Source organism: Peromyscus maniculatus, chromosome 3, assembly GCF_049852395.1.
Source record: "Peromyscus maniculatus bairdii isolate BWxNUB_F1_BW_parent chromosome 3, HU_Pman_BW_mat_3.1, whole genome shotgun sequence".
NCBI lineage: Eukaryota > Metazoa > Chordata > Mammalia > Rodentia > Cricetidae > Peromyscus > Peromyscus maniculatus.
The window spans coordinates 152,191,416-152,204,733 of NC_134854.1; the positions used below are offsets into that span (position 1 = coordinate 152,191,416).

Below are 13,318 nucleotides of genomic sequence, written 5' to 3' on the forward strand. Positions count from 1 at the left end.
CATTCAAACTGAAGCTATTTGAGTTAAAATTAATTTAAAAATAAATATAACATAAAGTAAGTTCTTCAGTCATACTAGCCATATTCACTGTCATGTGACAACATCATTGAAAATTCCTTTCATTTTATTGAAAAAAATCAGTAAATGATCAAAATTTTGAAGTAGGTAGTTTCTACATCTGAAGGATAGTTCTAAATAATGATGGGACAAATAGGTTAATATTGGATTTTCACAATTATAAATTATAAAAATTATAGCAAAATTTCTCTTACAAAAAACTGATTTATTCAAAGGCAATATTATAAAAGAGAGATTTTAATATGAACATGAATCCATAAAAAATCACAATCAGAAAAGCAAAACAAGATGAATTTCTTAGCAAATGAAACAGAAAGTAGACAACAATAAACTGTATAAAATCATGACCAAGAACAAAATTGCAACAAAAACTACCAATAAGGACCAAACTTATTTTCATTGAAGAGACAGAAGGCCAAGCTTGGTGACACACACCTGTAAGATCTGCTCTCAAGAGACAGAATGATTGGTGACAGTTTGATGTAAGTCTGTGCTCACAGGGAGACACTGTGTCCAAAACAAAACAAAGGGTTGTGAGATGGTTTAGCAGTTAAACGTGTCTGCCACCAAATATTTTGACCTGAGTTTGAACCCTGACTCCTGCATGGCAGCGAGAGAGAACCAACTCCTCTATACTCTCCCTCCGCTGACTTCCGTACATGTGCAATGGCATGGGCATGTGTGTGAACATGTGTGTGTGCACACTTACACAGGCATACACACACATACAACATAAATAAATGTGGAAGAGAATTTAAAAACAAAAGGAAGAAACAAAAGACACATGAAACTGATTAAAGGCCCCTGAAAAAGTATTAAGAAAGTGTAAATATTTTATGTCTGTATTTAAATTTTTTTTCATTATATGTTTTACAGACCTAAGATATTGAAATTATATTAAGAAATCATTTCAGGAACATTACCAAATTCATTTCGTGCAACAACAGTCACCCTGCTACCCAAAGCACTAAAGACTCAAGAAAGAAAGAGAATTACAAACCAATTTCCCTCATGTACATGGAAGCAATAATGTATTCAATAAAATACTTGCAAACTGAATCCAAGAACACATAAAAAGATCATCCATCAGGATCAAGTAGGCTTCTTCCAAGAGATGAAGGAATGTTCAACACACCAAAAATCTGTCAATCCACCATATAAACAAACTAAAAGGAAAAAAAAAAGTACGTGATCATGTCATTAGACATACAAAAAAAATCTTTGACCAAACCAACACTTCTTCATGACAAAAGTCTAGAGAGATCAGGGATACACAGAACATAGGTAAATATAATAAAGGCAATTTTCAGCAAGCTTGTATCCAATAACAAACTGGAGAGAAACTCAAATTCTAGCAAAATCAGGAAAAAAAACAAGGCTGTTCACTCTCTCCATATCTATTCAATAGAGTACTTGAAGTTCTAGCTAAAGCAGTCAGACAACAAAAGGAGATCAAAGGGATACAAATTGGAAGGGAAGAAGTCAAGCTTTAGCTATTTGCGGATGATATGATTATATACATCAGTGACCCCAAAAGTTATACAAGGGAACTCCTACAGCTGATAAACACTTTCAGTGAAGTGGCTGGATACAAGATTAACTATAAAAAAATCAGTAGCCCTCCTAGATACAAATGATAGATGGGCTGCAAGAGAAATCAGGGAACAACAGCCATCACAATAGCTTTAGGTAATATGAAATATCTTGGGGAACTCTAACGAAGCAATTGAAAGATCTGTTTAACAAGAATTTCAAGTCTTTGAAGAAGATATCAGGAGACAGAAAGTTCTCCCATGCTCTTTTATCAGTAAGATAAACATAGTAAAAACGACCATCTTATCAAAAGCAATCTACAGATTCAATGCAATCCCCATCAAAATTCCAATACAATTTATTCCAGAACTTGAAAGAATTATACTCAACTTCATATGAAACAAGAACAACAAAAAATCCAGGAAAACTAAAATATAACCAAACATGACTGGCAAAAAAGTCAATGAAATGATTCTTAATAATATTCTGCTATACTAATAGACAGGAGCCTGACGTAATCACCATCAGAGAGCCTTCATCACAGCCAAACATCAGTCTGAACTCAGTGAATAATTCTGGAGTAGAGCCAGAAGGGTCAAGGACTGGTGCCAAAAATTTTCTCCAGTCCTGTGGAATCTTTCCCACTCACATCCCATATCCTCTTGGTCCCAAATAAACCCACACAGACTTATATTATTTTTAAACTATGGCAATGGCAGGCTTCTTGCTAGCTAGTTCTTATATCTTAAATTAACCCATTTCTATAAATCTATACTTTGCCATGTGGCTTGTGGTTTCCCAATAACTTTATATCTTGCTTCTCCTGGTGGCGGCTAGCAGCATTTGCCTTGCCTCTCCATTCTCTTCTGGTCTGTTTGGATTTCCTGCTTGCCTCTAAGCTGCCTTGCCATAGGCCAAACAGCTTTATTTATCAACCAATCAGAGCAACACATATTCACAGCATACAGAAAGACATCCATAGCACTTCCTCTGTTCTTTTCTTTTTTTTTTTTTTTTCAAAAAGGAGAGTCTTAACTTTAACATAATAAAATTACATATAACAGAACAGTTATCAAGCAAGAATCACAGTTATAGTATCCAGTCCAATTATATTTGGCAAATTCAAAGAAAATATTTTATTTATCCTATATTGGAAAATATTTATTTATCCAAGGTTTCATAACTAACTTATCTCTTATCACAACCAGGGAAAATCATAATTATAATTATCTAGTCTTCAACTACATCAAAGACCCCAGAAGGATACAATATTACCTAAGTAAACAGGAAGAGCATTGTAAGCAACTTCCAAAATCTAGAATGACAGAGATATCTGTCTGCCTGGACAGTCATCCAAAGATTCACTGTAACCTTGGGGCATCCATATTCAGCTCACAGGTCTAGAGACTCTCAGTCAGTTTTCTCTGTGTCCTGTAGAATGTCTGGCAGTTTCTTCTGTGAAGCAGGAACCTGAATGACCGTTTTGCCTTGCAAAGTTCAGTGGCTGTCTTCCTATAAGTCCTGCATATCCAATTGATACAACATTTTGTCAAGCAGTTCAGGCAAGAACAGTTTCTTGTCCAAAAGGCTATTTTTGCTAAGAAGAAGATAAACTCCATATGGAGTGTCTTCGATACCCATCTTCTTCTTTGAAGTAAATTGATGCTGCCAGGATCAAACATGTCTCACTGTCCAGAAAGTCTTAAGTTTTTAAAACATTTTAAATGTCATGTTCCATAGGTCTTTGAAGTGTTTGAAGATTACCTATCTAACTGAAATATATCTATGTATACCTAGAAAACTTAACTAGCATTATTATGTTTGACTGTCATGGAAGACTAATCAATTAATCTGTATGTCTTAATTATCCATTACAATTTAAATGAGTTACATAAACATAATACTTTAAACAAGAATATATATACATATATATGTATATTATAACAAAATCAACTCTAAATTTGTATCAACAAACTAAAATCCATAGCAATGTAAAACATTTTAAGCAAGTTGTTGTTCTATAAAAGTAGGTTCATTAATTCACTCTTTCATCCTATCATATCTATGTCATATCTCCCTTTTTTCTTTAGAAAAATATTGACTATGACCAAAAACAATTTGTAACCAACAACCTATCCATTTTTGGGGAATGTGGGCTTAGTGTTCTAAGCTACTTCCTGCTGATAGGGGGCACTGGTAGTCTTATGGGGACCCTGAGAAAATTCAAGATAATGGTCAAGTCCTGGGAAGAGCAGCTATAACCTTTTTTGATAGGTACCATCTGTTAAGGTTCCGGAGATCTGGCTTGATCAAATCTGATCCATCTTAACCTCAAACAAATCCATAGCATCCTGCTTCCTGTGGAAACAAAAGCAGAGCCTCCTTTCCAAAGCAATATATGCTTAGATCCAAATTTTGAAGTCAAAATTTACCTTTAAAATATACATATTGGTTGAACTGAGCAGTCTTTATAATTAAATGTTTTTCTGCAGTTACAAAATCCAACCCTGTCTTGAAAACAAAAAACAAACAAACAAACAAACAAAAATCCAAAGGTAACATAACCCAGACTCTGCATGATTTCCATCTTTACATGGCTCTTTTTTATATTACTATTACTTTCTCTATAAAGACTTGATTGCTTAAAAGCTTTTTATTTCTTTATATAACTGTCTATATTCCTTTTCCCCTCCCTTACATGCCTACATATATTTTTACATATATTGTAAACTGTTTAGGGTTTATTCCATCTGAATCTGTCTTATTATGAATCTATTGCTTTAAACTGCAGTATTACTAGGATTGAAATGACAGTTTTGGCTGCTGACTCTGCCCACCTCAGCTTTCCAATATGGCAGAACTAAGTTCATAGCAAGCTCATTGCTTACTCTGTGAAGCAGTGGGTTTATGCTTCCATCCAGCAGAGTGTAGCCTGAAAACCTTTTCTTCCTTTCCTTTTTTTTCTGTCTGTACTAGCAATGGATAAACTCACCACACACCACATTGTGTAGTTTTGAGATGCCTCTGTGTACTGTAGCAGGAATCTGCAGGATACCATTTAGTTTATGATGGCTGGCAGCCAGCTCCACCTCACAGGAAGCTATCAGGAGACAAGTTTGCTCTGCTGCTGGCATGAGACTGTGAGACTAGGAAGTCCAGTGTGCCTCTATTTCTGTGCATTCAGAATATTTAAGTTTTCTTAGATATATGTGGCTCAATGCCCAATGGTGAGCGCCAAATGTAGCTGGAACTTTTCCAGTGTCACTGCCGGCCAGCTGTTAGGACAAAACTCTCCCACTGGGTCCCCCAAGTCAACACACAGAGGCTTATATTAATTATAACTGCTTGGCTATTAGCTCAGGCTCATTACTGACTAGCTCTTACAGTTAAATGAACCCATAATTTTTATCTATGTTTAGCATTGTGGCTTGGTATCTTTTCTCAGTCCTGTCTTGTCATCTTGCTTTCTCTGTGTCCGGCTGGTGACTCCTCACTCAGCCCTTCCTCTTCCCAGAATTCTCCTCATCTCTTGCCCCTGTCTGGCTACTGGCCAACCAGCATTTTATTAAGTCAGTGTACAGGGGCATTATCTCAAAGCAAAGGACACCACAAGAAAAACCATAGAATCAACTAACTTGTACTCAAGGGATCACTAAGACTGAACCAACAATCAGGAAGCCTGCATGGGACTGACCTAGGTCCTTTGCATATATGTTACAGGGGTGTAGCTTGGTCTTCTTGTGGGACTCTGACACTTTTGCCTACTTTTGGGACCGTTTTCTTATAATAGTTGCCTCATTCATCCTTAATATGATGCTGCGGGCGGCAGGAATATATCATAAGAACTCAGCTGGTTATGGCAAAGTCACTACCTGGAGGGATCAGGGAATTCCTCCAGAGGAAGCCAAATCCCAAGGAGTTTTTGGTGTTACTTGGCTTGTTATATATCAGCTGTATTCTGTTATGAAAATCATGTGTGCCTTCATAGTTTTTCCAATTGACTTTCCCCTAAGAAGGACTAACAGTGTAGACTGATCACTCTCTGGACATACACATTCCAGGTATTTGGAGAACAGCCTCAGGAAAGGCTTTCTCTGGAATCATATTATCTCCCTTGGCCACTTTCAAGGACTACAGGAAACACCACCCAGGTGGGCGTCCATTGTTAGTCCCAGGTGGACTAACAATGATAACACCCCACATGCAAGTCTCCTGATTTACGGTAAATTCCACAAGGAGACACCGCCTAGGAGAGGTGGACGTTAAGTAATAGCTTTACACAATTTAGCTCGGACCCTCCCGTTATACACTGAGACTTCCAGGAGGCAGGGGAGAAGAGAAAAAGAAAATGGAAGAACTAGATGGGTAAGAACTTGAGAGGAACGAACTGAGATGGGGAAGAACTAGATTGAAGGGCTAAAAGAGAGGACTACAGGAACAAGATGGAAGATGAGAAAGAGCCAGATGGGGAAGAACAAGATGAGGAAGAGCCAGATGAGAGAGAAGGAGACGAGAGAGGAGCTGATAGGGGAAATAACTAGATAGATGAGAACCTAGAAGGGACAGAACTAGATGAAGGAATTAAGATAGAACCTAGAGGGGACAGCAGATAAATATAGAGAGAAATCAGGCAAGAAAGGAGCTAGACATGAGAACAGAACTGAAGCTGTGTATAAAAGATGTTATGCCAGAGGAATTAAAGCAAGTGGACGATAGAACTCGGTGTGCTGAGATTATATTTCCTGAAAATAGTCCTCGCCATTAGTAGTTCTCTCTCCTGAGCCCCTGGGATGTATAATATTAAGGCTGGTCCCTCTAATATTATACAAGAATATGAGGGAAGGTGCCTAGTTTTATTTCAACTTGATATACCATGATTGGTTGATATCCCAGGAAGACCTGCCTTTTCTGAACAGAAAGAGGAGGAGTGAATGGGGGCGGTGCTGAGAAGGGAGGAAGAAGGCTATGTACACATATATGGAAATGTAGTTGTGGTGATATTTTATTTGTGCTCTAGCAAAGTTTATCTGAGGATCAGAGGGAAAAGCCAGCCTGACATAGAGGTCAGGCAATGGTAGCACACAACTTTAATCCTAGCATTCAGGAGGCAGAGAGTCATCCAGATCTCTCTGAGTTCAAGGCCACACTGGGAACAGAGCCAGGCATGGTGGCACATGCCTTAAATTCCAACACTAGTTAACCATAAAGGTCTGGAGGTCTGTACAGACAGATAGGAAGTGACAGAGCTGGTCAGAAAGAGGAAGTGATGTAACTGGGCAGAGACAAAAAATGAGATGGAAGAACAGAAAGGCATATAGGCGTTGGTATATAGGAAGTAGGTTCCTTTGGATGCTGAGTTGTTAGTGAGTTAAGGCTGGCTGTGGCTTGTCCTTTTCTTCTGATCTCTCAGATTTTTACCCCAATATCTGGCTCCAGGTTTTTTGTTAATAAAACCATTTAGCAATTTGTCTTACATGTAGTGAATAAATGAGTAACCTAATTGTACCACGAAACTCAATGAGTAATCTGCAGCTTCCATCAAAGCAGTCCAACAAAGTACTATGACAGCACATGGAAGGGTAAATTCGAAATGCAACAGTGCTTCTGCACAAACTCTCCTAGGATATGTGTAATCTGTTATAAAATTTAATATTATAAAGAGTATTTTGAGCAAAAAGATTCAGATACAAAAGCAATATTTGTACTTTTGTGTGTTTTTTATACTTCAATAATTGTTTCTGAAAAATCCATTATTAGAGCAGATAATAAAATTCGCTTTAAGATGTACACAACCATAAATTTATTTTCAAGTTATGAAATGTAACAATACCTGGCAGACTCCATGTGTGGGTGTTTTAGTTGTTGAAATTGCTCTCACAAAGATATGTATGTAAAGCTGTGCAATCATCTGTTGTAAGGCCAAAAGCTGACAGCATGACACAGTTATTATGTTCAATATGCTCTATTATCCTGCAATGGCAGAAACAAAAAATTCAGATATACTTTATGTGAATAATCTACTATATGAGTTCATCTCATAAGCAACTGCAAAAGAAGGATCTCATGCAAGTTGTCAAAGTGCGGTAAGGACTGATTATTACAAAAGCCAAGTAGCCCATTCTTCAGATTCACATGAGCAGTTCACAAAGGTCAGCATCATTCTACCTGATCATAATTCAACTCAATTTACTGACACCATTCTTCTGAGGTCTGTTTATATGTTTTTTTTTTTCTTGTCAATTGCATCAATCATGAAAACTTACTCTGGTTTGAAAGTTGAGTCTTTTTTCCAAACCCAGAGTTGATCTCTGCTCTTCCTAAAGACTCCAGTCCATGAGACCAGTGAGAGAACTTGCAGAAAAACCTACCAGAGAAACAAGGAATTTCCATCAGTATGAAGGTTATTATTTTTTTAAACAAAGTGTATTCTGTTGTAGTATAGTTATTGTCCAATACAAATCAACTTATTAAAGTTGAAAACACTTCTTACAATACCAAAATACTCACATATGTGTTTAATTTTGATCTAAAAATTTTAATTAACTTTTAAGTGTTTATAGTTAGAAGCTTTATTCTTCCATTAGTGGGAAATTTGGCAATTGATTTATGTAATTTAACAGATACTCATTGTAACAACACAACCATAACAGCGATTTAAACAAATTTCCAGAAACTATGCATAAAATTCTCTAGGCGCTGTGCTCAAATCAATTCTTCTACTGTTTCTCCCCATTCAGTTTTAGAAGGAAGGTTATGGTTTGCTATTGAAGAAATGACTGATGTAGTAGACAAAATTTCTGTATTCTGGGTACCATATTATCATTAAGTAGCTGAGGCTCTACTTTTGTCTATCACCATAGGGGTAGATTACTGAAAAGGTTGCATTGACGCTTCTCTTGGCTACTGTTATGAATAGAAGGGGAAACTTGGAGGGTAATAATAAAAGACACAAGCAACGAATTCTGAAGACCTGAAACAAAAAGCTGAAAGAGCTTGACACCTGAAGATGAGGGACTGCAGAATGGCAGGACATCCTGTCTCCCTTGTCCAATGGAAGGAAATGACCTTACTTGTTCTCTCCCAGAACCCAAGCAACAGCAGGTGGATTATGTGAGCTTGCTCCTTCCTGTGTAAGAGAGACTGGTCAGCAGCACTGGGAAAGGCTGAAAGAACCTAATGGGGTGATTGTTCATAGGAAGTGCTTCTCCTACTTGCTGAATTGAAGGACACCAGAGTAGAGTTGGTATAGGGGATCCTGTGAGTACAGATGGCCATGTAAATGCCTCTGTCTTTGAGGGTGTGACACTCACTTCTTCCCTCCAGGAACACCAGATAGATTGGGCCTTAGAATGTTATGCTTATATAACAGGGCAGTGAAACTGAGCAAACTGCAGATCAATGCAGTAAAATGGATTGATGATTTGCTCTGAGACCACGAAAGAGTAATAGTGGTGGTTCTTAACCTTCCAAATGCTGTAACACTTTAATATAGTCCCTCATGTTGTAGTGACCGAAAAACATACATTTATTTCTGTGTTGACTTCATAACTGTAATGTTACTATTATGAATCATAATGTAAATATCTGATATTTCCTATGGTCCTAAGTGACCCCTGTTGAGAGGGTCATTCCACTGTCAACGGAATGCAACCCATGGTTTGAGAACCACTGAGTTACAGAATGTCTTTGTAACAGTGCATATATATGTCTGATCCCTGTCTTATAAAATTCAAAGGCATGTGTGGCCAACTATAGCAAAAGTCAGAAAAATGTTTTTGTACAGGAAGTCCTGATAAGAATAATCATAGGGAAGGGACATGAAGGAAATGGAAATGCATGCTTAGTTATCTGACTATAATTACCTCTACCTAGTCACTTTCTGATCACTATTAACTATCATACATGTATAGATTTTTAGTGTGTGTATGGTAAAAATAAATGGCAAAGTAAATTTCAGACTAAATGCACTTGTACAAGAATGGCTTTCATAAAATAAACAAATAAATCTTGAAATAAATATTCACCACCAGTACACAAATATAAATAAAACATTGTAAAATAAAACAATGAAATATTATACAGAGTTTTAAATACAAGAAATATGTATAGGAATGTGAATGAAGTCTACACACATCCCATTGACAGAAAGAAAGGTCAAGCAATGATTGACACATGACCACTCTTACCTGCTCCTCTTCATTATCTATGTAAAGCAGAGTAGAGTTTTTAGAAGCGCAGGACACTAAACTGTCATTCCAAGTTTTTTTCTCCATACCAATGTAATAGCAGTTGTGGGAATATGATATCCACTCCTTTGAACATTGACCACAAGAGTGTACTGAAGAAAGATGAATTTAATAGTGAAAATTAATGTTTTCCTAGTTTTGAACATTCATGTAAAATATGTATCTACACAGCCTAGAGGCTGATAAATATATATAAAATGTACACTCAAACACACAAAGAAAAGATTCTGCCCTATGGTCCTGTGTTTATTTGTTTATCTAAACTAAATAAACAAGTCCTTACCCTACACATTTTTCAGAGTCACTGAACATAAGCTCTATTCTAGAACAGTGAGTTCATTTCTGTCTTATCATAGTCCACCAGTAGGAACATTAAGCCAATTATTAAAAATTTTCCTGGTCATTTTATTTGAATATTTCTCATTGGACAAAAAGGGTATCATCGTTGATATTTACTGATGAACATGTAGTGCTCACGTTTCTAGATTTTTCCCCTAGAAATCTATTATCACCTTTGAATAGCTTTAATTAGACACAGAATATAATGTGTACAAGCATCAGAACTTTGACAAGAGAGGTGTACCTTTCTGGGTTCTAGTTAGGGAGGCGTTGATCTGTGCTTTTGCTTCAGAATCTGGAGAGTTAAAATAATTCTTATGAAAATAAATATTTAAAATATTATAACAATTTTGGTTTCTTAGTTTGAAGCTGATGTACTATTTTAATTGGGGTACAGTGGAATACAATTGAAATTGTGAAAAATAATATGGTGAAAACTACTTTAATGAAAGACCAAATTTCAACATTTTTTATCATATAACCGTTGTAAAAATCACTTTCAAAACAGTATCTAAATAAAGAGTTTCCAAGTTTCTAAACTATGTTGAGTTTTGAAATCACTGATAAAGTCAAAATTAAACATTTCATATAATTGCTCTGATATTCATGATATTGACAAAAACATAATAACCATTCCACATTTAATCCAAATATAAACTTTAAAATTTAAATTAAAAGCTGCTGTTCTTTCTGCTTGTTCTTTTTTTCTGCTAAACATTTTTAAATTTATTTACAAAAGTTTTTTTTTTCATTTTACATACCTATCCTAGTTCCTCCTCCCTTTCCATTCCCAACTCTTCCCCAGCCCATGCCCATTCACTCCTCAAAGAGGTTATGGCCTCCCTTGGAGAGTCAACAATGTCTGGCATACTAAGTTGAGGCAGGACCAAGACCCTCCCCCTCATAGAAGCAATATGAACTCAATAATGAAAATCAGTTTACATGTTTGCATAGGTTTGAACATCCATGTATAAAATACAGCTATGCACCCCAGAATCTGGTTCATAAAACACAAAATGCACATTCAAATACATTCAAGCAGTTCATCAAGCTCTGGTCCATAGTTTATATGTCCATATAAAGAATATAAACCAAAACCAAATTCTCTCCCCAAAGTTTTCTTCAAAATCACTGAATACAACCCCTATTCTAAAAGACAAAATTCATTTCTGAGGCATCATAGTTTGTCAATAGGAAACTTAAGCCAATTATCAAAACTGTTGCATAGTTATCTTACATGATTATTTATTTCATGACAAAAGGGATTATCATCCATTAATGTTTATTATGAGAATTTACTGTTCATGTCTCTAGATTATTCTCTTCCCAGAACTATATTACTGTCATCACATGGCTTAAGTTAGGCACAGCATATAATGTGTACAAGCATCAGAACTTGTACAATCGAGGTGTTCCTTTCTGACTTGTAATCAGGAAGAAGTGTATCTACTCCTTTGCTTCAATAGCTGGAGAGTTAAAGTAATTCTTAGTAAATTTGACATCTAAATAATCATAACAATTTTAATCTCTTAGTTTGAAATTTATGTACTATTTGAATTAGAGTAATATAGAATAAAATTGCAATTACTGTATTATGAATAATATGGTGAAAACTTTGGAGAAAATTAGTTCAATGAAAACCTAAAGTTCAGCATTTTCACAGTACAACCAATTGGAAGGGAACACTTTCAAAGCTTAATTTGTTTTTCATAGTAAAGTATTCTAAATTGTGTTGTTGAATTATAAAGTCATAATCGCCATACTTAAAAGCAAACATATTATAATACCCTGTTATTTATAACTTTGAAAAAATTAGAACAACATTTCCACATTTATCCACATATGTACTTGAAAATAAAAGAAATTTTTTCTTACTAGGAAGGAGCATTGAAAGATGCTTTGTTATTAAAGAGGAAAGCTCCTTTATAATCTCTCAAAATCATGCTTACATGGAAAGACAACTCTGGTTGTTATCACCAAGGCGACTAATAAGGCAAACCAGATGATGCCCAGGATCCCAGAGATGAGCTTCTCTGGAGGTGATAAAAAATCTGCAAAAATAAATGGAAGTGATGAGAGAGAAAACAGACACAGATATTCACAGGGTTTACACAGAAGAGAACTCAGAGAATCAGAAGAAACATAGCCCCAGGTCCTCCTCTGTGCTGTAATTGGTCTGTAGACAATATCATTGTATTTTCCTTGAACACAATGGTCAAACATTCTTACAACAATATCTGAATGAAAACTGTGCTCACATCTTAAATTATAACACCATGGGCCAAGTTAAGGTTTCCTTTCCTCCCAGAAAGGAGCCCATTCCCGACTGCAAGCCAGCCGGCACCCCAGACCAGTTACACTGAAAGGTCCATCCAGTGCCTTACTTTTGCAGTGGCATTGCCTGCTGATCTTGACATGCTTCTGGGAAGCATTTTGAAGGCTGAACTCCATCAGCTGATTTCCTGATGGGTTACTGAAATGGAGCTGTGAGAGGCCTTGGGTTTCCTTTGCTGCTTCCCTGGGTCCTGATGCATTATCAGTTCTGAGCAAATGACTCATGACTGACAGTACAGCCCAGTGACATGTGCTATGGTGATTCTACTTAAGAAGCTACACATCCTGATGCAATCATGAAAGGAGGAGCCTGGAGAACTGGAGCTTTTGTACAGTTGAAATATCTAATTTTACCTTGGGCTTTGAACTCATGTGTTATTGTTAAAAAAATAAATCTAGAATTAATTCTGGCTTTGAGCCTTATAACACGTGACTGTTAAAATGTTATTATTATTTGGAATCTAATACCTCTATTTATTCTTCTAAAATCTAAGTTCAAGTATATATAACATAAAACATGTAAAGCAGTTAATACAAAGATTGGCATGCCAGGCTCTCAATCTGTGCCCTCTGGGATAAAACAATACAGTTTTCACCAAAGATACACAGAGCACAAATTGCAACACTTAATATCCACATTTCACCATTAGGTCTCTAGAGGCTGTAGGTTTAATTATATTGATAAAGAAATACAAACACAAGTGGGTGACTGACTCTCCACAGACACCAAGGACAGAACCTTGAGACAATCCTCCAGTGTGTCCCACGCACTTGGATTTATCCGAGGT

General features: G+C 36.3%; 1 protein-coding gene across 2 annotated transcripts; it reads right to left on the minus strand.

Annotated features, from left to right (window-relative positions):
* Positions 1-299: 299 nt before the first annotated feature.
* LOC102916702 (NKG2-A/NKG2-B type II integral membrane protein-like) lies at positions 300-12,910 on the minus strand. Of its 2 annotated transcripts, none has more exons than XM_076568067.1 (7): positions 12,581-12,909; positions 12,146-12,247; positions 10,441-10,491; positions 9,798-9,949; positions 7,875-7,975; positions 7,442-7,581; positions 300-1,244 (listed from the first exon to the last, which is right to left on the minus strand). In XM_076568067.1, the coding sequence occupies exons 1-6, from the start codon at positions 12,753-12,755 to the stop codon at positions 7,467-7,469; spliced, it is 696 nt and encodes a 231-aa protein (XP_076424182.1). In that variant the 5' UTR covers positions 12,756-12,909; the 3' UTR covers positions 300-1,244; positions 7,442-7,466. The 2 variants fall into 2 exon arrangements, with proteins under 2 accessions (XP_076424182.1, XP_076424183.1); XM_076568068.1 differs by lacking the exon at positions 300-1,244 and adding an exon at positions 1,259-3,132 and having other exon boundaries at positions 12,581-12,910.
* Between the last annotated feature and the right edge of the window lie 408 nt (positions 12,911-13,318).